The sequence below is a fragment of the Oryzias melastigma genome, linkage group LG7 (assembly GCF_002922805.2).
Source record: "Oryzias melastigma strain HK-1 linkage group LG7, ASM292280v2, whole genome shotgun sequence".
NCBI classification, from domain to species: Eukaryota; Metazoa; Chordata; class Actinopteri; order Beloniformes; family Adrianichthyidae; genus Oryzias; species Oryzias melastigma.
Window position 1 is genome coordinate 17,428,381 of NC_050518.1, and position 25,561 is coordinate 17,453,941.

The 25,561-nt window shown below is 39.2% G+C and overlaps 2 protein-coding genes across 8 annotated transcripts in view; one reads left to right on the forward strand and one right to left on the reverse strand.

The window, feature by feature from the left end:
* uckl1a (uridine-cytidine kinase 1-like 1a) lies at positions 1-18,264 on the forward strand. 4 transcript variants are annotated; one of them, XM_024292808.1, is made up of 16 exons: positions 1-125; positions 4,806-4,993; positions 5,122-5,228; positions 6,489-6,659; positions 6,875-6,946; positions 7,033-7,222; positions 7,310-7,371; positions 8,902-8,918; positions 9,132-9,230; positions 9,314-9,407; positions 11,610-11,672; positions 11,757-11,879; positions 12,038-12,145; positions 12,302-12,458; positions 14,925-15,035; positions 18,037-18,264. In XM_024292808.1, exons 1-15 carry the CDS (start codon positions 73-75, stop codon positions 15,005-15,007), a joined length of 1,587 nt encoding a protein of 528 aa, XP_024148576.1. In that variant the 5' UTR covers positions 1-72; the 3' UTR covers positions 15,008-15,035; positions 18,037-18,264. The 4 variants fall into 4 exon arrangements, 3 of the variants coding, with proteins under 3 accessions (XP_024148576.1, XP_024148574.1, XP_024148575.1); XM_024292806.1 differs by lacking the exon at positions 14,925-15,035; XM_024292807.1 differs by lacking the exon at positions 18,037-18,264 and having other exon boundaries at positions 14,925-15,921.
* Positions 16,949-25,561, reverse strand: part of si:dkey-70p6.1 (uncharacterized protein LOC570575 homolog) — a 26,436-nt gene continuing 17,823 nt past the window's right edge. For all 4 annotated transcript variants that reach the window (XM_024292813.2, XM_024292810.2, XM_024292812.2 and 1 more), the window contains exons 6-7: positions 21,967-22,104; positions 16,949-19,264 (exon numbers count right to left, since the gene is read on the reverse strand). In XM_024292813.2, coding sequence (XP_024148581.1) covers positions 18,725-19,264; positions 21,967-22,104 — 678 coding nt within the window. In that variant the 3' untranslated portion in view covers positions 16,949-18,724. The remainder of the gene's footprint in view (positions 19,265-21,966; positions 22,105-25,561) is intronic.

Below are 25,561 nucleotides of genomic sequence, written 5' to 3' on the forward strand. Positions count from 1 at the left end.
CCATAATGCATCTGCACACCTATATCCAGAATCCATTGACGGTTTAGCAGCTCATGACGGCTACGAGCTCCCATGATCCCGATGGATGTGGAGAGGGTGAAAATTATGTCGTCCCGCTCTGACAGGTACACGACAGGCGGCCGTCAGGTTTCTGTTTCAGGCGAGCAAACTTCGTTTGGGTATGAATCGTCTTTTTATGGTGCAGCTCGCTGCGGCGTCCCTCACTATCCTGTGATGTAACGGTTCCCATAAACCCAGTTCCTCATATCAACAAACCAAACTTAGGACGGCTACGGTTATATTGTATTACAATGAGTAACTAATTTACGTAAATTGGTCGAAAACGGGGCATTTAGACCGTGGTTTACACGCGCTGCGTTTGACAAAAACAGTTCAAAAGTAGGTGAACGGCATGACGTCATGTGTGACGTCACATGCTGAAGAAACCACAATAAAGTTACACCTGGAAGAAAAACATACATATTAATGCTGTCTGAGTTCAGCCAACAAAATGACAGCTTTTATACAAACGGTAAATGATTCATTTGTTTTATGTATAGTTGCATTTTTCCTTTTTATTTTAAAGAGGGTTTGCTCTTTTTAACCTGCAAATAAATATCTGTAAATTTCATATTAAAACTATATCCCCCTCATTTTAAAGCTTCTTACATAGAGTGACAGTCCAGTCCATAATTAATAATGATATTAATAAAAAGGTCCTTTATGCAATTATTGAGATTACTCGTTAAATGATTGACAGATCAAAAACCATTCCTTACTTAACAAGTGACAAAATGACATTCCTGATATTATTTAGTTCTTATCCTGAATTGAAATGATTCAAATGTAGGCGTACGCATTAACTCTGCAGATATTTTCTCTCAGAAAACTCAAGAGTTTGATCATTTTGAGTCACTGAACTCTGAGTTCAGGTTTGAACTCTAAATTTGTTAAACCTGCTTCTTGAAACGAGCCCCTGGACATCTTTAGCTCAAACTTCCACCAGTGTGACTCAGGGATAAACATCTGGTACTGAACAGTGCAGGTGAAGTTTTCCAGATTCCTTGTATTTCTTTGCAAGATAATCAAATGTTAATAAAATATGTGTAGAAATAAGTAAATAAATATAAATTAATGGCAAATCTCTGATCTGTAATTGTACAGATGCAGAAGTTAGTCATAAAATATGATAAAATATCTAAAGACTAAAGAGACTAAATAAAACTGCCCTTAGAATTAATGTCAATTCATCCATATTTTTGGTTCATAAAGTTCAGCTCCCTGTTGTTTTTATATATCAAAATAAAAACCCTGGACTGTAATGAAGGATTCATTATTTTTTGCTGTCTTCACGTGTGTGTTTTCCGATGGGATGAGACTTGGGCGGCTGTGGTGCAGCAGTAGGGCGGTCGACTCCTGATCGGAAGGTTGCGGGTTTGATTCCCCCCTTGCCCAGCCGTGTGTCCTTGGGCAAGACACTGAACCTCACGTTTCCTCTAGTGGAAGGTTGAGGTCGTTACATCCCTATTACTTCATGTTTCTACTTTAACTCACAAAATCACCAAATATCTACCGGTACTTTGTCTCCAGAATGCTCAAATGCAGAATCTCAGGGCCAGGCTTTTATTATAGGCTCCTCTGCTTTTCATTTTTTCACTGAAACATTTTTAAAATAATTCCCTTCCTTTTTTAAAATCATATCATTTTTTAAAGGTGTGTTTTTTCGTCTGTTTCTCAGTGTACGGCTTCATTGTAGAGAAAATAATTTACTATGACTTTGCAAAAGGAGCAGCGGGTTTTGCCTTTTTGTCTCGGTATGTCAGGTCAGTGAATAAAAGCGGATCAACAGGAGAAGTCTGTCCTGCCCTCTTTGTCTTTGCAGCTACCTCTATTTATACCAGCCAAGCAGCTCTTTGCTGTCAATGTCAGTGTTCGGCTGATCCTCTTAGTGTCCCTCACATGCTGGGACAGCGAGGAGGACGCTCCGGCGGCCACATGGAGCAAAGGATCAGGCTGTAGATCCAGATCATCAAACGTGCATTAGAAACCGGGCCTGTCATTTAAACTCAGTGACTCTTAAGGCGAGGTGGTAGTTGATTGTGGGAGTTCTTTGGACGAGCTGGAGGGTAGCAGGCTGTCCTGTGAGGCAGACATGACTCTGCTGGACTGTGCCGGAGCCAGAATATCCGGGTGTTGGTCGCTGAGGGGCAACAGCAGGTAAGATGCGACCTGCTGCAGAGGTTTTTCCCATCAGGTGGTTTGCTAACACTTCGGGGACTAAAAATAGTCAGTACACAGGATTTGTTTGGAGGCCAGAGGAAGTGCAGGATCTGGAATTATTTACCAGGATTTCAGTGAAAGCTGAAAATTTTGTATCAAAACTTGCTTTAGATACAAAATCATCATTAGCCACAATATTCTCAGAACTGACAAAGTTTACATCAACAAAAAAACGCTATTTAGTAGGTTGGGTTCTTATTAATTTTCTAACTGTAACCCATAGCAACGCAGGAGTACTTCAATGTTCTCAGATAATGATGTGACAGATGAACTGACTTTAAGAGCTGTAAAACAATCTTAAACTACATCTTTAGCATTACCTGCGATAATGTAAATGTAAATGCTGTAAGCTGAATGTGGCTGCTGAAGATGCTAGAAGTAATAGCTGAAAATGTTAAATCTAATAACTAAAAATGCTCAAGCTGATAGCTTGCTGAGATTTTTGTCGCTAAAGTAGCCACAAAAATATAAAATAAAAATAGAAAAATGTCTAATTTTGCCAAAACAGCTAGCATAATGCTAAAGTATTAGCTAGACTCCAAATTTGCCTAAAGAACTTTTAAAAAAGTCTTATTTTACCAAAACAGCTAGCATAATGCTAAACTATCAGCTTAACTCCAAATTTGCCTAAAGAACTTTAAAAAAAGTCTAATTTTGAAAAAGAAAAACAGTTAGCATAATGCTAAAATATTAGCTAAACCTTAAATTTACCTAAAGAACTTTAAAAAGTGTAATTTTGGCCCAAAAAAAAAACAACCAGCATAATGCTAAAATATTAGTTAAACTTTAAATTTACCTAAAGAACTTAAAAATGTCTAATTTTGACAAAACAGCTAGCATAATGCTAAAAAATTAGCTAAACTCCAAGTTAGCCTAAAAAACTGGAACAATCTAAAATAGCCAAAAAAAGCTAGCATGTTTCTAAATTATTAGCTAAACTCCAAATTTGCCTAAAGAACTCAAGTCTAATTTTGCCAAAACAGCTAGCATATTGCTAAAGTATTAGCTAAACTCCAAATGTGCCTAAAGAACTTTAAAAAGCCCAATTTTGTCAAAACAGCTAGCATAATGCTAAACTATCAGCTTAACTCAAAATTTGCCTAGAGAACTTTAAAAAGGGTAACTTTACCAAAAAGAAAGCTAGCATAATGCTAAAGTATTAGCACAACTCCAAATTTGCCAAATAACTTAAGTCTAATTTTGACAAAACAGCTAGCATAATGCTAAAAAATTAGCTAAACTCCAAGTTAGCCTAAAAAACTGGAAAAATCTAAAATAGCCAAAAACAACTAGCATGTTGCTAAATTATAAGCTAAATTCCAAATTACCCTAAAAAACCCAGAAGTTGCTGAACGTTTTAACGTTTTGATGGTGTCTCTAGCTGAAAATAAATGCGAAACTTCATAAGTTTCAAACTACGCAACGTTTTTGAAGAATTTGAGCTTTTCTTATTCATTTCCTACAGGGCATATTTTGCTCAATTTTTCAAAAACAGTAAAGTTTATGAATACCAAAAGTACAAGCAGGAATAACGAGCTGAATGTTTAATATCCAGATTGCTGAAATTGCTGAAAATGGAGCAGAAGAATCACTATAGTGATACACAGTTAAAGTGAAGTTAGAGACAAACTTCTCTCCGTGTAGGTGTGGCTGTAATTTACTCTTAATTGCAGTGACAGAACTGCACTGCCAGGAAATCACATTATTGCCAGGAAATACTTGAGTTCCAAAACTTTAAAATGATCAGAAAGCTTTTGTAAATATTTGTCCTCATATAAACGTATACTGCGTACTTTGGTTGGTTCAGTTGGAGAATGTTTTGGGGACAGATGGGTAAATTAAACAGGAAGTTTTTAAGTTTCGTTTATGTTAGTTCCTGTGGCGTTGATTCCACAAGATGTTTGACCTCTGTTGGCTATTTCAGTCAGAACACTTTTTTGCTGTGATCAAGACACTGATTTTTAAAGATTTTAAACTTTGTTATGCTGTCATAATTCTGAAATTATAAATAGAAAAATGGTCAACGGTGAATATGTTTGATTGTGGGAGTCTTAACAATTAATTAATCAATTTATCGCTTTATCCAACCAGATCGATCTGTCTTGAATTGACTTATATCATTATAAAATCGTTTTAAAATTATTAAATAAATATTTGTATATAAATACGTGACCATACAGTGCAGTAGAAGACTCCAATAATGTTCAGTTTGTTTTATTTTAATGTAGAAAAACAACAGTGGGCTGAACTTTATGAACTAAAATATGAATTTTGACTTTAAGATATTCCTCCACTGAAACAGATTTCTTTTTTGGATTTTTATGAAGATTAAAATGTTTTCAGTGAACAGAGAGTTTAATATTGTTCGGACACTTAAACTTTTTCACAATCGGAATTCTGTCATGCAAATTATTTGTTACACACAAATAAAACAAAAGTGATGATAAAGTTTGACTTCAAGAAATCATCCTATGCTGACTCAAACACACATCCAGGTTCAGGTTCTAACCTCTGACCCATTACAGTGGGAGCGGGGAGGACTCTTTGGACCGGCTGCTGCCTCCCGCCGGGACCCCGCGCAGGAAGAGCGCCACCTCTCTGAGCAAAACAGAGCCTCCTCTGCTCCGCACTGGAAAACGCACCATCTACACGGCGGGCCGCCCTCCCTGGTACGACGAGCACGGCGCTCAGTCTAAGGAGGCCTTCGTCATCGGTATGATCACATCTGAGCGGCAGAACCCGTCCTTCACCTCTCTTACCATGATGAATGCTTTAGTGTGCGTCACTCCAGAACACGTCTGCACACACAATGGCTCTTTGAAATGCATTGTGGGTCTGCAGGGCTGTGTGGGGGCAGTGCTTCAGGGAAGACCACCGTGGCCAATAAGATCATTGAGGCTCTGGATGTGCCGTGGGTCGTGCTTCTGTCTATGGATTCTTTTTATAAGGTGAGGAGGAGATTCAGTTTTTATCTGATATTTTTTTGTTTACTGCAGAAAAAAACGTTAAATGGGCCATACCATGAAAAATCCACTTTTTGAGCTTTTAATATATTATATTGTTTAATCCTCAATATAAAGAGCCCCAAAGCGGTAATTTGATCCGTTCACACATTTCTGAGTAATCCTCTAAAAACCTGCGCTCTCAACAGCAGCCCCTCCCAGACCCACAAAAACGGGCGGGTCCTCACATGCTTACATCACAAGTGGAGAACCGCCCCCTCCAGGAAGAGTCTGATCCGCCTCCAGGCTAACACAAACACTTTCTCTGCAAAGCTAGCGACGATCAGCTAGCTTCATGAGCCCCCCACCCCCAGCTTGTGCACAGTCATGCAGACGCCGGCTGTCTGTGTTGTGAGACATTTTAGGGATGGATAAGAAACACTCATTCGATTTAATGTTCAAACTTCGTTAAGAAACTTCTGGTGAGGAATCTGCATGACAGGTTTGGATCCTGAGCGTATCTGAGAATGGGGCAAGCAGACGAGGATATTGGAAGGACGGCTGGAGAAAGGGAGCAGACTATGTCCTGGCGGAGAAAGGGAGCAGACTATGTCCTGGCGGAGAAAGGGAGCAGACTATTTCTTGATGGAGAAAGGGAGCAGACTATTTCCTGGTGGTAAAAGTGAGCAGACCCTTTCCCGGCGGAGAAAGGGAGCAGACAATTTCCTGGCGTATAGAGGGAGCAGACTATGTCCTGGTGTTGAAAGGGAGCAGACGATTTCTTGATGGAGTGAGGGAGGGAGCAGTATATTTGAGGTCGTAGAAAGGGAGCAGACTATGTCCTGGCGGAGAAAGGGAGCAGGCTATTTCCTGGCGTATAGAGGGAGCAGACTATGTCCTGGTGTTGAAAGGGAGCAGACTATTTCCTGGTCTTAAAAGCGAGCGACAAACTGGGACAACTGAGTTTAATGAGGATTTTTAAGCAAAGGCAGAAAAGTGAACCCAGAGACAAAGAAAGTGACTAAAGAAAATCATGGTATGGCCCCTTAAAACAGAGAGGATATTCTTGCTCTCGGACTAACTTATGGTTTTTCTGATGATTTAGATTACAGCCTGCTAGTTTCACTAAAACAAAGCAAACAAACCAGTTTAACTCTATAGAAAGTTCATGCTTTTGCTAGAATTCTTAAAGCTTTAGGAACTTGTCAAATAGGAAATCTTTACTGGTGTGACCCTCCTCTTTCTGCCCCGTGTGGTGCTCTCCAGGTCTTGTCTCCTGAGGAACAGGTCCTGGCAGCGCAGAACGACTATAACTTTGACCACCCGGGGGCTTTTGACTTTGAGCTGCTGGTTGCTACCCTGAGGAAGCTGAAGCAAGGCAGGAGTGTGAAGATCCCGGTGTATGATTTCACCACGCACAGAAGGCAGAAAGACTGGGTGCATTGAGCTTCATTGTTTGATTGAACTCTATTTTTTGTTTTCCACAAAGTAATAATGACTTTAGGGAGGAATAAATGAGGCATAAACTTATGAAGTTGCTCTTTTCCTGGCATTTAAATAAAAAAAGCTTTAATTAAAATTGTATTTTCTTTCTGAAGTTCTAACAAGTGAAGCAGCTTTCTTCTTCTGAGGCTCCTGTAATGCTTTTGCAGAAGAACCTGTACGGTGCCAGCGTTATCATCTTTGAAGGGATTATGTCGTTTGCAGACAAAGAGCTTCTTCAGGTGAGGCCTTTCATTCCTTTCCTTTTAGAAGACATTTTCTGTCAGCGAGTGATGCAGCTGCTCACACGTGTCCGCCCCGCCTGCAGCTGCTGGATATGAAAATCTTTGTGGACACGGACTCGGACATTCGGCTCGTCCGCCGGCTTCGCAGGGACATCACGGAGCGCGGGCGGGACATCGAAGGCGTCATCAAGCAGTACAACAAGTTTGTGAAGCCGGCCTTCGAGCAGTACATCGAGCCGACCATGAGGCTGGCTGATATCGTTGTGCCAAGAGGTGAAACAGCTGCTGCAGAATACCTTAAAAAAAGTGATTTTATGACAAATTTAATGCTCCTTAAGCTGAGTTTGTTTTTCTCCTAAGGTGGGGGGAACATGGTGGCCATTGATTTGATCGTCCAGCATGTCCACAGCCAACTGGAGGAGGTGAGTCACTGTATGTGAGAGGCTGGCGCCCCCTTGTGTTTGAGAGCGGCACACAGAATTCATTAAGAGGGGTCAGATCTGCAGTTACGTTCACAGAACACTATTTCTGCCTCTTCCTGCATGTATGAATTAAGGGTTCACTTTAAAAAAAGAAAGAAAAAAAGACTCCCCGAGAAAATTATAGATCCTATGTCTGCAATATAAGACCAGATCATCACCCTTCCACCACCATGCTTTACAGTAACTTAAAACTTATTTTGAGAAAGTTCGTTGACATTAAAGTCTTGTGCTTTGTTGAAATATCTTTTTATTATATGGCTCAGCTTAGACACATAGAACATCTGGAACAAACTGTTTACGGATGGTGTTGTTTAAATCTACTTTCAAGAAGACTAAATAATATTTTTTTCAGACCCTCCAGGATTTCGGGGCAGATTTTTATAATTGTTGCGGCCTAAAACGCCTGATGTTGTGGCAGCTTTTGTGAAAAGTTGCAACAAAAGTTATTTTTTTTTATTGATTTTTTTTTAAAAGCACATTAAAAATGTTCATTATAAAAAATAAACTTCACATTTTCGTATTCTAACTCTTTACTGTGACCTAAAACTGCATCATCACTAAGGATGTAACGACTGAATCAGTTAAAAACCGATTCAAACTTGTTCATGTGCAGCTTGGAGAAAAAAAGGCAAAACGGCTAAAAAGAGTTAATAAATAAGAGGACGGCTCTCAGGAAGGAATCAGAAAGTCGTGAAGCTGCGAGGTCACGTGACTTTTGTCACGGTTGATCAGTCAAAGTTGCATGAAAATGTAAAGGTGCAAAGTGAGCAACAAATTGTGGAGTTTGCTTGAATTTGTGTTAAAAGTTGCGATCGCAACATCGCGAAATCCTGGAGGAACTGTTTTTTCAGTTGACAATTTTTTTTATTTTTATTTTTTTAAGTAAACATGATTTTTAACTGTAGCAGTTTTATTCATCAATTTGTCTTGTGTTTTATGTCTTCTGGTATTTTAGACTCCGTCCAGAAGAGTTCACCCAGCCTATAATCCTGAATTCTTCATGTGTGTTATCTCCTGTCTAATAGCTAACTAGAATCTACATTTATTAACTGGCTGAGTTCTTCCTGCGTGGCGTTTGCATGTTCTCCTCCTGCGTGGCGTGGGTTCTCTCCGGCTTCCTCCCACAGTCCAAAAACATGCTTCATAGGTTCATCTATGATTCTGAGTTGTTTCTAAGTGTGCATGTGAGTGTGTGGTGGTGTGACAGACTGCTGACCTGTTCAGGGTGTACTCCGCCTTCACCCTGCTGTAGCTGGGATAGGCTCCAGCAACCCCAAAGGGGATTGAGTGGGTTGGAAAGCATGTTAGCTTTTATTTGTGTTCACCTGGTCCTCTCAAAAGCCCTAAAATGATGTATGTGCACATATAAAAGTGTTCAAAGCATTTGTGCTATCAGTAGGGAAAACACTTGATTCTTCTAAAGAAATGGTCTTTTTCTCATGTGGTTGCCTTTATCCTCTCTTCATGCAGCGTGAGCTCAGCGTCAGGTACACCCATATATGTTTTGACTCCTCTGGCTTGGCATGTCGGGATGGTGAATTTTACATGCAGCGATGCGCCCTCTGACCTTCATGTCCTGTCCTGTCTTGTCTGTCTGCATTAAGTGTCTCTGGTATTCTGCTTCATTCATCTCTTAGCTTTGCTTCAGAGCGACACGGTGAGAACCTTTTGACCCGAGCGCGCGCTCTCCTCTTCCGCAGGGCGCTCCTGGCCTCAGCGCAGCAGACGCAGACGCTGCCTCAGACTCTCAGCGTGCTGGAGAGCACGCCGCAGGTCAGAGGCCTGCACACCATCATCAGGTACCGACTCGAGCGTCGCCTCGGTGTCTGTTCGGAAAGCCCCATGTGAGGTTAAGAGCCGCTGCGTTTCTGGCTGTCTTCAGGAACAAAGACACCAGCCGAGACGAGTTTATCTTCTACTCCAAGAGGTTGATGCGCCTGCTGATAGAACATGCTCTCACGTTCCTGCCCTCTCAGGTGGGTTCACCAGCCTTAGACCAGGGCAGGGAAACTTTTTGACTCAGAAGGGCCAGACAGGAGCAGATGTGTGGCGTGTTTTAGTAATCCACTTCATAAGAGAAAGAAATAACATGGTTTCACTTTGATTGATAATTAATAAATATTAGGGTCAGGAATTAATTAAAAAAATAATTAATTGATAACCTGGGAAAAAATTATCACAACTAATGGCAATTTTTATTTATTTTTTTTAGTTACAGTATTTTCCAAAATGAAATTTACACACAACACAGTACTTTTAGCATATTTATTTTTTAATTAAAGCTGTCAGTTAATTAAAAAAATATCACATTAATCACACTCTTGTGTTGTATTAGGTAAATTTGTTGACGATATGCTGCTTTTGATCAAAAACAGACCATAGAGAAAATGTTCCTTCTTCCTTACTGTCTGAAATGTTTAAATTATCAAGAGAGGATTGAATATTTATTTATTTTGTAAATAACCATATGGTATAAGTGGGAAAAAAACCCAAAGTGTTTTAATAAAATGGATGACGTTTATTTGCATTAATAAATATTAACTCGTTAATCAGAATTTGTTAATTGCGTGTGTTAAGGTGTCAACTTGCACGGCCCTAAAAAATATATTTTAAAACAGAATAGTTTGAGTTTGTTGCTTCAAAATTATGGATTTAGTTCTCAGTTTAGTTTCAAATGGACCAATGGGTTGAAGTTCGTCAGAGAAAAATGCAAACTAGAGAAATGCTTTGAAGGATCAGAAAAGGACTCTGAAAACACAAATAAACGTCAGAAAAACAACAAATCTTCTGACAACACATGAATGCAGAGGAACTTTCTGCACTGAAACAAATGTTAATGTATTGTAGTTCACCGTCTGTGTGGAGACATCAACATTTATGGAAAATAAAACATTCATTATCAATATAATTTAATCCAGATCCACCCCTGACAATGAATGGTGGATCCTTTTATGTTTTTGCAAAGAGGGGTAATTTGATTTTTTAATTTAGCACTTTTTTACAACTTTTTCCAAACAAAACGGTTTGTCGGTGGAATAAAATCCGCCAAACAGTCTAAAAACTAATGGATAAAGCTCATTTATACTCATTCAATTGAATTCTTTTATTCAGTTTAGTTTGTAAAGCATAAAGTAGGATTGGCCCTTATTTCTGTGACATGAAAATAATGTATTTTCTGGAATTTGGACCAACATTTGTCTGTGTTGAAAGTGGGTCATGCAGCAAAATAGCAGGTGTGTTATCCAGAGAAGAGTGGAGTAAATCTTTCAAAAGCCCTGACCCTAATCCAGCAGAAACGTTGTGGATCTGAAGTGAGCAGATAACAGAAGGAGACCCACCAACATCCCAGCAGAGAACTGAATTCCCGTCAGCGATGCAGCCCTGATAACCGCTGCAGGCTAATGTTAAGCTGCAGTTACTTACAGCAGACAGAGCGCTACGTGTTAGAATGAACCTCTTAGGTTAGTTCGAAGTGTTTCTCTTTACTTCTTGAACTAGAAAAACCTAAACATTTATTTATTTATTTCAAACTAGAAAATAAATGGGCGTCACAAACTAAAGTACAGTGTAGAGTAACAATTTGAGAAGAACTTTTGGATAAACTTATCAAGTCCAAACCCTTGGATCTTTTTCTTTTTTAACTCAATTTTATTTTATCCTCTTAAAATGTAATTGTTATCTTTTAAATTTGGATTTTATTTAGTATGACGTACTCTGCTTTTCTTTGAATGGAGGAAACATTAGTCCACCTTCATTGAACTTTTCTTTTTTAATTGTATTATTTTAACCCAAAAAAAACCCTAATTTAAACTTTTCTTTTATCAGTAGAAAGTGTGAAGGAGTTAAGACTCCACTGTTCCTTTTTGTCACTTATTTCTATCAAAATCTGCTCACAGTTTACTTTTATTTTCATAACAGGAGTTGGAAATGCTTTTTTTATTTTCCATATTTCACAATGAAGTCACTGTGTGCCTCTTTTGTTAAAAAAAACAAACAACTTTTGTCATGTAGATAACTGTCAAAAGCTGTTGTGCTGCTGTGCCAAAGCGACCTCTTCAAGCACATTTCCTCTGATTTTAAACAGTAATGGTGGACAAACTTCAAGTCAAATGTTCCCTGATAATACATGTCCTATTGCTGAGGAGCGCGCACTAACCGAGCTTGTGTGTTTCCGTCAGCCGTGTGTGGTTCAGACTCCACAGGGTCATGAGTATGAGGGCCGCAGGCACAGTGGGAAAGGGGTGAGTGATGTCTCGTTAACTTCCATTCCAGTCTCTCCTCGGGGTTCCAGTCATCACTCTCACTCAGCCTCCTTGTCTCTGCAGATCACCGGCGTGTCGATCCTCCGGGCAGGGGAGACCATGGAGCCCGCCCTGAGGGCTGTGTGCAAGGATGTCCGCATCGGCAAGATCCTCATCCAGACCAACCTCGACTCGGGCGAGCCGGAGGTACAACTAAAGCTTGAATGTTATTCACTAGAATCCCGACCAACAACGGATGGACTTTTTTTTCTTTATTTCCTCCACATGATGCTTGTCTCCGTGGTAACTACCTGTCCTGCTCCCGTAACCATGGTAACTGGTCTCCTCTTCTCTGGCCTTGCCAGCTGCATTACCTTCGTTTGCCCAAAGACATCAGTGAAGATCATGTCATCCTAATGGACAGCACGGTCTCCACCGGAGCTGCCGCCATGATGGCTGTCAGAGTCCTGCTGGTGGGTTACACATTAGGTTCAGGAAAACAGCAACAGGATGAGCTCTGATCTCATCATCCAAGTCTGTAGATGTACTGTAGAAGTTTGTGGGTTTTAGCTTTCGTTCTTCATCGTTTTTAATTCACTGATGGTTGGCGTTCCGGTGTGTCTGAGCAGGATCACGAGGTTCAGGAGGATAGAATCATGCTGGTGTCTTTGCTGATGGCTGAACTCGGGGTGCACTCTGTGGCCTACGCCTTCCCCAAGGTGAAAATCATTACCACCGCCGTGGACGAGAACCTGGACGATTGCTTACACGTCATTCCTGGAATCGGTAAGAGATCTGAATTTTTGAACAAATGTCTTAATTATGAGGTCAGCTGCTCGTGCTCCCATTACATTAACGTCATCATTGAAGAAACGGATAAAAGATGTTTTAAGAAAAGCATTCCTCTTTTAGTCAATTTAGCTGATTGTCTTAAGACTTTCCATTAAAATTTCAATCAAGTGTCTTTCAGCTGTTAAAACTGTTCAAATAACCTTTTAAAAGAGCATTTCTCTACCGAATCTTAAAGTCCCTCTCCAATAAAAATCATGTTTTTTTAAGTTTTTAACATGTATGTTTGGTGTTTTTCTTATGAAATGAACAAATGTAATAAGAAATCATTTTGTTTTTGCATTTCTGAATATTTCTCCCTTTAAATTGCTGTCAATCAAACTGTCACAGAAAGACTCTAAGAATTAATGATCCTTTTTTACGTAACAACAGCTCTGCTGCACATGCACTAAACCCTCATCTGTTCCTAGTGTCTAGTTCAGGTTCTGGAGAAGAGAAGATGGTATCTTCACATTGACTGCAGTCAAATGAGCCGCCGTTCACATTTCTGTGGTCAAATCAGCATCACTGGATTTTTTGTGTGAGTTTCATCCAATACTTACGGTAGCAGGACTGAGAACGCTGGAAAATCTCCACCAGACTCCACGGAGCTTCTTGATGTGACCACGGAAATGTGAACGGCGGCTCATTTGACCGCAGTTGGAAAGGATTGTAAATCAATGAAAGAGCATTTTGATGTTAGCTTTGATTATTTTATCAAGAACTCTGAGAAACCAATGATTGAATGTATTGATCACAGTCAATAAACATTGGAGAATTAGCTAAAAGAGTCTTTGGTGAACTGGAAGGAGAAAGAATCAGGATTTTGGAGGAAGTTCTGTCCATGAAAATCTTCACTTCCTCGTCCATCTGACAACTGGATCAGAACCATACGACTGGACATTACTGATAATGCTTGACATTTTTATGTAGCAGCGGTGAAGATTTACGCTAGCGAGACACAGAGCTATAATCAGACAAGGGGGGATCAGGGGCGGAGCTACTCAGATCAGCTCCAAAAGCCACACCCCCTCAGAGGAGATTTGGGAAACAGAGGCTCCAGATGAACAAGAAAATTGCTTTTTAAGACATTTAGGTTGTAGGGAAAACGTCATAGTTAAAACACAGTTGAGAACTTTTTTTTTAAATAAAAAAAAAGTCATAGGGGGAGTTTAAGAAAATAAAAAGACGCATTTTATCAAGAAAAAAAACAACTTTATCAAGAGAGTTTTTCAACAACAAAATATCTTAGTTTCAGAAAACACTTTTTAAGGACTAGAATTTTTTGTCTGAGGATGTATTCAGACTGGACACATTTGGTCCACTTAAAGTGATTGAGTGTTCATTTCTGCCGATAATCTGGAACAGAGTTTCAGTCTGAGTACACTCCAGTACCCATTCTTCGAGGTGGTCTCAGTTCGTTTCCAATCGGATTGAACTTCGGTTCGCTCGGAGATTCCTGTCTGGATACAGACCAAACACGAGGTTTAGGACTCCATCCAGAACAAATTAAGTGGACTCAGTCTGGAACAGATCATTTTTCCAGTCTGAATAGACTCCTAAAATAAGAATAAAACAATTTTTCTTACACCACTGGTAGATTTCTTTTTTTTTTTTTTTTTTTTTTTTTGCTTATTTAAATAAAATCTGCTGACGGGGTAAGAATCTTTGATTTATTTCTATAGGGCGTCTTTTTGCAGTGTGCTTGTTGTAATCCCTCAAAGTTGTTGTATTTTTTTCTTCCTTAACTTTACTTTGAAACTTTTAACTGTTTAAAAAATGATTCAGACGTTTTATAACTAGCAGATCATTTATGAAATCCTGATCATATTTTTCCATGACTCAACTTCAAAACCACACCTGGATAAATTAATGCTTTCTCTGACATTTTCACTCATTTGTTTCCATTTTTCATCTTCACTAAAAATAAAGTCATGACAGATTCAGTCGATATCAGGTTATTTAAGACTTTTTTTAATCAGCTAATTTAACATTTCGCCCTTGTTTTAGCTTTACTAGGCAGAAATCCTTTTTATATCTTTATCTTTTAGGATTGAGTGGTTGATTTTGCAGTGGATGATTGAGTTGTTCTGCTATTTAGCTGAGTTCAGCTTTAAAAAAATCTGTTGTGCAACATTTTAATTGTATCTTTAGTTTTTATTTTTCACTTTTATTAACCTCTAGAGTTTTGACTTTGTAAATGTAATTTTTTGTAAAGATTTCTCAGCTTTTAGCTGATGTGGTATTTCACACTTACCCTTAATGCAACATCCTCCAAACTATATATTTTTTCTCAAATGGCTCAAAGAAATGTTTAAAAATATATTTAAAATAGCTGAAACTTTCAGATTGGACAAAAGTCTGAAAAAAACTTAATTTGGTATGTTTTTTGTTGCTGTTTCTTCCTCTGATCTTTCGTTTTAGGGGATTTTGGGGACCGCTATTTTGGGACAGACGGCCCGGAGTTCGACTGCAGTGATGAAGAAGAGCAGCAGCTATCATGCTAACCTTTGAAACCAAAACTACCTAAAGACCATATGAGCCAGAATCTTCTTATATTTGCTGTGGATGAAGCATTTTTCTGTTAATGCAGCCACTGAGTCACAGTCTGGTTTTTTTGCAGCACTTAAAGTAAATATTTTCATATGGAAGGGCTTTAAATGTGGTTCTCTCTTTCAGGTACAACAATATTTTGTAATAAATAACCAGGGCTGGAATGCACTAAATGTTATTTAGTGCAGGACTGTAAATTAAACCTTGTTTATAAATGTATTATAGATTTATCATTTAAATTTAGTGTTGTTTTTAGGAACAAAGTAGGATCGTTACTGATATTTAAAAATGTATTTTTCATCATTTGTTGTTCTTCATGGATTCAAATAAATCTAATTTAGGAAAACTTTAAAACACAATATTTATTTTATATTTATGGGTATTTAGAATTAGTGTCATTAATTGCTGCAGCTATTTAAAGAGTCAGATGATTCGTTTAAAACAGTTTTGATGAATTCATTCAGATTTGTATTTGTGCATTATTGTTTAAATCATTTTCTTTTAATGGATAGATTTAAAAATGTTTTGTGATTTCTTTCAAATGTTGACCATTTTTTTTTTGCTGATTTACTTTTTTTTCCAAAACTTTTTGTTTTATTGCAAAAAGTGGCCTGTTGTGATAAAAGTTTGAACATATGAGTGTATATGCAAAAAAAAAACTTTTCTTTTTTTGCATACTTATATTTTCTAAATCTCAGATTTTCTCTACAAGTGATGAATAAAATAAAACATAAACATTTTTTTTCCTCTTGAAAATAAAGGCATTGCTTAGGTCTTTATTGTTGGAAAAAGGAGGTTAAACCGGTTTGTCCTAATCTTGGAAGAAAAAAAATGAAGTTTTGGGTTTAAATAAATTAGAAACTGAGATTCAAAATGAGTAGGAAGACATTGATTTTGCTTTCAGTCATTTATTTTTGGAGAAAATGAAAGGTTGATTTAATCAAAAGTTGTTTTTATTATTTATTTATATGTTCATAATTGGTCAGATTGGCATGTGTTCTCTCAGGGGTTTTTATACTTTAACTCTTGTGTAATGCTCTTTTTGGCCGGTAGGTGTCAGTATATCTCACATTTCTTTCCGTTTTTACTTGGCATAAAAATAATACATGTATAATCAGGTAAATCGTGAATTTAAAGAAGGAGTTTTAAAAAATGTCGGGGGAAAATGTAAATGATTCCGTGTTGAGCTCGAACATTGGCACTGGCTCCCCATTGTGGCGTAATTTCGCAGCTTTACGACCTCACGTTCCGAGCGGTGCCTCCTCGCCGCGTGCTGTTCTCATTCATCCACCGCGGAACCTCCTCACGTGCGCCGTTTCTTAGTCGTACCGTTTCCCAAACCCTTCCATCCATCAGCCGCTCCTCTCCAACCCCGCGCGCCTTCTCCCGCGTGCCGGTGTGGCTCCTCGCCCGACTGGCTGACACTTTGATCACGAATGTCACGCCACGTACGCCGTATTCTCCAAGACAGCAAGCACCACGTGACCACTGCCTCAAGGTTAACCTGTTACCATGGAGACAGGCCCGCCAATTAAAATGCAGCAGATGGCTGCGATGTTGACTGCAAGCTTTTTGTTTTAAGGGGTGACCTATTTTTTACCCCCCTCTTCCTCCTCCTCCCTACCACCCCCATTTCTCCCCCAACAGCCACTCAGACGCAGACCCCACTACTCTGGCACGTGCGCACTCACAGGGAAAAGGGAAGAGGGGCCACCTCCCTTTAGAACACAACCATGTGAAAGGAGGAAGTAAAAAAAGCATTTAATTGTCCTAATAATACAAACACAACATTATGATTTTGCTAATAAATTTAAAATAAATAAAATAAAATAAAAGCTTCAATAAAACCTACTTCCTGTCCACTTTAATAAGTGAGACCGTGAGATAAAGGATATTTTTTTAAAGTGCCACTTTATTACAAAAGTATAAACTTGACTGACATTTCATGAATAGTAATCTTGATATAAAACATTACAATCTTTTGCACTTTAGCACTTAATTACACGCTTTTGAGTACAAGACCCTGTCGTCTTTATAGCAAACACACAACATTAGCTGCCACATTAAACTTAGCAGGGCTTTCCAAGAACACACCGTAGCTTCATGGCTTTGAAAAACAACGAACAGAATACACCGAAATTTACATTGCAGCTGTTTTGCATTTTGTGTCACAACATAAGTCATTCCAAAACACAGTTGAAAATAATCGGAAAAGATAGATTTTTCTTGACACTGATGATATATTTATTATTCTTTCTCATTTTTTTTTTTTTTTTTTGTCATGTACATACACATTGCATCAACATACAGAGTAATCACATTGTTCGCTGGGGGTATTTGGTTGAGTGAAGTTACTGTCCAGGATTTTTGGATGCAATTTCAGTGTGTTGATCCTCTGGGGTGATGCTCTGCTGCTTAGCGAACCGCTTGTTTTATCTTTTCCATTTTTTTCCTCGTTTCTGCAATATTTTCAACACTGATAACAAAGTGTTCGTCAATGGCGGGATGATGAGACGTGACATTTTGCTAACACACATCAGTTCTACTGTAGCTTTCCACGCTGCACTATGATGAAACCAAAGCAGATTTGTGATGACCACAAGGCAAGGGACTATGGAGATGAACACTCCACAGATATGAGGTCTGAGCAGACGAAAGGGGCGGAGGGGGTGATTGGGAGAGGGGCGGGAGTGGACTGTCTCCACCTTCAGGACTCCAGCAGTTCTTTGTTTCATCTGTGCACGGGAGAGGAAACCGAGCATCCTCCCAGCTCCAGGGGAGCCCCACCAAACCAAGGACACCCTTAATCTAACTGGCTCTCAACTCTACAAAAAATAAAATAAAATAAAAGCAACACACTAACAAAATAAGAGACCCAACGACAAAAAAATAAAAATAAAAAAATAAACTAAAATAAAAACATTCATATAGAAGTACCACATGACAGTGCTTGACTTTTTTTTTTCTTTTCTTGCTTTTATAGGCATGCAACTTGTAGCAGGCAAAGTGCAGAAACAGGATCAACAAAGTAAAAAGGTCATTTACAGGCAGGGGAGACAGTGTTCAGTCCATGAGGAGTGAAAGATGGAGGGAAGTATCTGATCGGCTCTCTGAGTATGAACATGATCTGAATCTTTTAGGAGGAATGCGAAATGTGTGCAAAGTTTTTTTTTTCTTTAATAATAATAATAATAATACTCTTGTCACTTTTCTTGGTCCCTGAGCTTTCAAGTATTTTGATTAATTCCTTTCCTTTTCTCATTTGACTACATCAAAAACAGGGTCACAACAAGCTTTGCTACCAAAATGTTTTACACAAAGAGGTCCACCCCTTTTTAACTCACCAGAATTGAGGAATTTAGGTTTTTTTAAGTTATTGTGCTTTGCACATATCAGAACGACAGAAGTGCTACTTTTACCTACAGATTTGACTCTGCAATAGTCTTGTGCTCATTTATTTTCACTACCTTTGGACGTATATTCAGGACTTTGTATTCAGCCCAGGTCATAACGGATCAACTTTACTACCCCAAGGCCTCTGGAGCCGTGAAAAGCTTGATGTTATGACTTGAATGTAAACAGTATGTGTGGATGAGCATGAAGGGGCCCAGCTGTCACTCTGTGGCTCGGCTGTGTTGGAAGGAAAAGGGGTTCACAGTGCAGCCGCTGTCTCAGAGCCCTGTTACGTACATCTCCATGCCATCGTTGAAGGTGAAGATGGTGGTCGTGCTGGAAGTGGCCGAGCCCTGCTTTAGGTCGCCTATGCTCTCGTACAGGTTTTCCCCCGGCAGCAGGAGCGCTTTGGCGGGCAGGTGTTGTAACTTGGGGGTCTGCTGTGTGGGCGGCGGTGGAGGGGGGTGCTGCTGCTGCAAGGGCTGCTGGGCTTTCTTCCTCCTCGGCCGCAAGGTGGCACACGTGTTGGGGGGCCTCTCTCGCTTCCAAACGCCGCCGACCTCCACGTTCTCGTAGGCCGGGTCACACTCCTCGGCTCCGATGGACTCGTAGCAGTGGTCGTCCAGCGGCCCTCCGACCGCTTTGCCCTCCTGGGGGGCCCACGTCTGGGGTTTGACCACAACGCTAAAGCCGCCGTCTCGGTCTCGGTCCCGCTCACCTCGACCTAAGGTCCGGAAGCCGAGGTTGGCTGGGGGAGAGCCCGGCACCGCTCTCTTCTTCTTTCCAGGTTTGCAGACTTTGGAGTACATCTCAGCCACCTGAAGGTCAACAGAAACATCGGAAGCTGTTCAATTGAAAACATTTTTGTTTTTTGAGGAACACAAAAAGAGCAAAAATCTTCAGTTTGTCAAATAAACAGTTTTTAGACAAATAAACCAAGAAAGCTGGTTAGGATGAACATCGCTATGACTGAAACTTATTAGTTTGCAGCATTGATATATTGACATATATCTGCAAAAATTAATATAAAGATTTCTTCTAATAAGTTATAATAATGTTCAACTTTAAACCCATCAGTGTCTGTGAGAAAACTCTCATAAACAGATGACAAACATAACCTATGTCATATTTGTAAAGCAGCATGTATTTTTGGAGGTTTAAAAACACATGTAGTACTAAAAAACTTTGTCTAAACTTCACTATCGTATGTTAACCTATAAAAGGCTTTAACTGATAAGTTATGCAGTACACCAAATTCTTTAAAACTCTTTAAAGGGCCTCTACCGTGCATGTTTTGTCCACTGGTTTAAGTTGTTTTATTGTTTGACCACTAGGTGGAGCAGGACTGCTGCAGTTTTTAACTGTAGCTCAAGAAGAAGAGCAAAAACACTATCAAACGAGCTCAAAACTACTCTTAATTTTCATTTTTCTTCCATGGAGCTCAGATAATTTATACTTGTGAGTAACACAAATTGTTTTTTTTTTTTATTTAAATGTATTTTAGACCATATGAATGTTAGCCGCTAGCAGCTCTAAGTAAAATTATGCTAATGCTTGTTAGCATCATGCTAACACACGTTCGTTTTTTACATGCTGTCCACAGTTTTACATTTCTTGATGGGGAAATAAACTTTCAGAAGACCAAAAAACCTGCTTCTCATTAAGATTTGTTCATCTATCTGCCAAACTGGACCCAGATCAGGGAGGGCAGAGTAGTGCAAAATCAACTTTTTGATATTTTAAGTGTATTATAATGTTTATTCCTCACTATAAACAACACAAAAATGGTATTTTGATCCATTCACGCTGAGTTTCTGAGTAATCCTCTTCAAACCTGCACTTTGAGCACCAGCCCCTTCCAACCCATGAAAACAAGCAGGTTTTCACGTGCTGATGTCACAAATTGAGAACAACACCTTTCAGGAAGAATCTGTGCTGTCAGAACCACCGCCAGACTAGCACAAACACCCAATTTCTCCACGAAGCTAGCGGTGATCAGCTACTAGCTTCACCGCTCAGCCGCTAGCCCCCGGATTTACAAAAGACAGATATACCGTATGCACATCCATCTTTGCAAAAACTTGGATGTTGTTAGTTTTTGTGGGCGAAACACAGACCCAATGATGGGGCCGGCTCTAGGATGAAGTCATGAAAGCCCCAGAGATCGAGGCGTCTTACTTCCGGTTAGGAGAAACAGTCACCAAAATAGGTCATATTTTTTTTTTAATTTGTTCTTTAATGTGTTAAAGGTAATATACGATCATATATATGGATATAAAGTAGTTTATTCTGAAAGACTTAAGAAAAGCATGAAATTGGCCCTTTAAGGACCTACTCTAATGAAAATCGTGTTTTTAACTTGTTCTTATGGCATTTTTCTCATCATGGAGGACATATATAAAATAATCTAAGTTTTTTGAATATTTCTTCATTCAAATAGTTGTGAATTAGTACCAGACGAAAGAGTTTGAAAAAGTTTGGAGCTGTGACATAGACTACTACAGCAAACCACAATCTCTTTGCTCTGCTTCATTCCGATGCAAGCAAATAGATCCACGAACGTCTTTGTTTTCCTGGTATTTGGCTCAAAACTATACGTCTCGATTGCTCACCATTTTTGTTACAACAGTATTGTTAGGCTGGGAGTGTGAGCGAGTGGGAGAGTGTGTAAAACAGAGGGATAACGGGAAGTGAGGCAGACTTACTACGCATGTAGCGTACAAAACATTTTTTAAAGAATAAAAGGAATGATCAAGCTGGACACAATTCACTCAAAAAACAAGCAAAGCCAAAAAAACATATTTCCTATACCCCCGTTGTAAAAAATATTCAATGTTAAGGTTTTAATAAAATAAATGACTTCCTTAAACTCTTTTCCAGGCTTTAATCTTAATTGTAGTGATAACATTTGCATGAGATCTTAATGAAGGATCACCTGTTTAAATTTAAATTTATTTAAATTTATTTTCAGGTGTTTGAGTTCATTGGTTCTATGCAGCAGAGGTGGGGGCTCAAGTCATATGACTTGGACTTGAGTCAAACTCGAGTCATGAATTTGACAACTTTAGACTCGACTTAGACTTTCAAAAAAAAAAGTATATTGAGAATGCCCGCACCCGGTCTCTCTGTCTGTTCGTTTACATCCGTGTGTGGTGTCGGGCCAACATCCAATCAAATTAGGGCCACGTTGGATTGGACAGTCCAACCAATCAAATTGCAGAAAAAAAACATTGACCCCCCTTCAAAGCGTGAGTTCCTGTTTGCCTGAGTTTTTACGTTCTAGCATAAAAGTTAAGAAGTCGCTTTTCTCCTTCAGAATCTACTGGAATTACATTGATCATGTCAACGGTTGAAAAGTTACAGTCCATCAAAGAACATAAACATTGGAGCTCAGGTGTTAAAGGGTTAAAGCCTGTGTTTTAGAATCGATATAATTGTGTTCAAACTTCAGAGAAGACCTGCAAATGTATCTAAAGAGGACCATTAGAAACATTCGAAACGCTGAGGAGCGTTCACTCACCGCAGCAGCGGACGGTTGAATATTCTCCATGGTGTGCGCGCCCAGCGGGCCCAGAGCTTTAGTCTGGAGCCCGAACACGTCTTCGTCCTCTGGAGGCTTCCAGATGTACTGCTCTCCATTGCCCATAAACATCACTTCCTGTTAACAGAGCAACAAATCACATCCAATCAAACGTTTGTGCAGACGCAATCCTAAAGACAGAGAAAATAAAACCTTCTGGACAATAAACGAACATCTTCTAGAAGAGCTGTATTGTTGCAAACATGCAAAACGGATTTGTTCCCCTAAAACACGTGTCAAAGTCAAGGCCCGGGGGCCGGATCCGGCCCTCCACGTAATTCTATCCGGCTGTCCAGGTCATTTTATTTTATTGTTAATAATGGCCTGATGTTATCTTGCACTTATTTCTAACTTGTATAATTTTCACAAAATATATATTTATGGAGAGTAAAAAATTGTTTTAAAAGTTTTTTAAGGTTTAAGTTGATTTATTCTGGAATAATATTCCTACCTTTTTATTATTCATAATTGTTTTAAAAAGTTACGTTTTTTTAAGTATTAATATTTTGGGATTTTCTAAGATTTTTTGGGCTATTTTGGTGTTCAGCTAATATTTCAGCTACATGCTAGCTGTTTTGGCTAATTTAGCCTTTTTTCCTCAGTTTTTTTAAGCTATTTTGAAGTATAGCTAATTTTTTCAGCTACATGCTAGCTGTTTTTAGCTAAACGTACTTTTTTTTAGGCTAATTTCGTGTTTAGCTAATATTTTAGCTGGCTACCAGCTTCAGCGTTTTTACCTATCAATTTAGCATCTTCAGCTAGCACTAGCATCTTGAGTGGCCAAATTCAGCTTACAGCATTCACAATAGCTGGTACTGCTATATATCTAGTTCATTAATATTTTAAAAAGTTTTGGTTTCAAAGTTTTAAAAGTGTAGTTTTGGAGTGTTCAATAAATGTTTATCCTGTTCAGCCCGCGACCCAAGGTGTGTTTTGGATTTTGGCCACTTGTGCGACTGAGTTTGACACCCCTGCCCTAAAACATGTAGCCTTTTCAATGTATTGCATCAGCCGCTCGCAAAAGTGGCGGTAAACAAATGTGTGAGCAGACGGCTTACACATGTACGCCTGTGAACTGTGCATGTTCCTGAACTCAGGTCACAGCTGATGGAGCGACCTCGCTGACCTCACGCAGGGCAGCAAATAGTCTCCCACTGACACCTGGAGGGGAGCTGGGAGCCACGGACATGTCTGCCGCTGTGAACACATGGAGGAGGGACAGACTGCCGAGAGCTTAAACTCCCCATAATCACCAAGAACACTTCCACAAAACAAACAGCTCACTGCCCAGACTTCAAAGGGGTTTCTGCCAGCATCTCCCAACGCCTGAGGATGGCGAGAGCAGCGGAAACTGCAACACTGGCACAATAATCGCCATGCAGATCCGCTGCAGCATCAACACAGAACCACAGGAAGACTCTCCTGATCCTGATCCCTGCACTCAGACCACTAAAAGGATGCCTTTCAAACGGGAAACGCCGCCACGACAAAAAAACACAATCAATTATTTATCGGACAGAAATCTGTATGGATCCAAACTGAAACTGGTTATTCCTCAAGCCTGTTGCTACGTCGAGGGCACAACTCATCACTCGGCTCTGTTCTAAGTCAGGCTGTTCAACCCTTTACGCTGATACAGCCATTTAGTTCAGTTTCTTACTGACCAAAATCCACAAAGTCAACCACTCTGACAAAAATAAACTTGATGTTTTTGTGATCATTAAGCCGTTTCTTGATAAAAATTTCAAATATTTACAACGATTGAATTATAAGATCCTCCAGCTGCAGTAGATTTAATTAAAAGACAAGAAATCCAAGTCAAACATGGTGTTTTCTGTTATCAGGACTTCAATATACCTTCATCCTTACTCCTTTTACTGCTGAATACATAACAGTGATGTAAAACCCAGATGTTTGTAAACATCTATGCAAGAATCTCTAGAAACAAATTAAAAATCGAAAAAAAGGACTAAATTAAGAAAATCAAATGGACAAAAACTAAAACTCATTATTTCTTCAAATGGCTTGCAGTTTTTTCAAAGCCAAAAAGCCACAATGAAGGGTTAAAAGAGCCACATGTGGCGCCGGAGCCTCAGGTCTCAGACTCCTGTTCTAGATGAACTGGTTTATTGTTTTACTCAGACCTCTTGAAGACCACTAACAGTCCAGGAGGAGTTCAGTCTCCCCCCACTATCTACAGTAATTCAAGCTGTCCGTTTGCAAAACAAAATGCAATTGAGCTTAAAAGGAAATGCAGCTTTTTCCTGTTTTTATCTTAAAAATCGTTTTTCTCTCTCAGGAAACCCGGGTTTGCTTCCCAGGGAGTACATCGAGCATCATCCAGTGTGGGTCTCTAGGCAAGATCCATTGACTGTATAAGTACAAACTGGACTGCTCAGCCCCTCTCTTCTCGTCTTCCATATAGGAAGTACCTACGGGGTGCAAGAAGGCCAAAATCCCATAGACTTCCATTGAGAAATAGACGTTTGTCAGAATAACCATTCTAGCTGTGATGCATTCTTCTTAACGTCTTGTTCCTAATCCTATTTTTAAAGATATTTTTCTTTATCGTAAGTATAAGTCAAAATATAAACTGACCAATCAGATGCTCACTCAAAGGATATACGACTTTTGTATGTTTTTAGCAATACAGTTTGTTGTAGTGTTATTTATTTACAGTAAACTTGGTCCATCGACGGGATTTCTAAAATTAACTTTGCAATTTTGTTCCTTTTCTTCTACAGGGCAGAAGAACCCCCTGATGTTAGGAAATCTCAGACTGTAATGGGTCGACTACCTTACAGGAGATAGTAGAGCAGACAGCATGGTTGGTTGTCTCTGCGTTACTCAGTGAAATTCATAAGTGTGCCTGCTGGAATCCTATGAAGGAGTTTGTTCACATCTATAAATCTACCAAACAGAAATGCTTCTGGTAGTAAAATTAACTCTTAAAACTAAATAAAATTAAAAGGATTATTTAGGTCATTAGTGGTTTGGTCTCCTGTAAATTTTAACATACATTAAATGTTTAACATGTGCTGTTTTCCAACATAAAAATAGCAACAGAAAGCAGAACAGTGGGTCAAATTTTCATTGTGAAATCCAGTTACTGTGAGTAACAACTTCCCGACATTACGACTTGTTTTATAGGAGATGTGGGACCACACACTGAAAACAGCTCAGTGTTCTAAGGAAGAGACCATACATTTCATCACTGTTTCTACAAGTTTATGGGCTGTTTTTCTAAGAATCAAAATATACGGGGAACATGACAACCAAAAATTGGATTGCATAAAGAAGCAATAATAATCATTTACTCAATTTTGCATTTATAAATAGACAAAATGTGAATTTCTGGTAAAGAAGGAGGAGTAGACAGATTTACGATAATTTAATTTATCAGCTGTGAATACAAACTACAGACTGATTTTTCATCTATATTTACTATGAAAGGCAGCTAATAACTTCATCGGGTATTTTTCTTTTCACTCAAAATGTTTTTTAAGTCTGTTCTTAACTCCACGATCATTTCCAT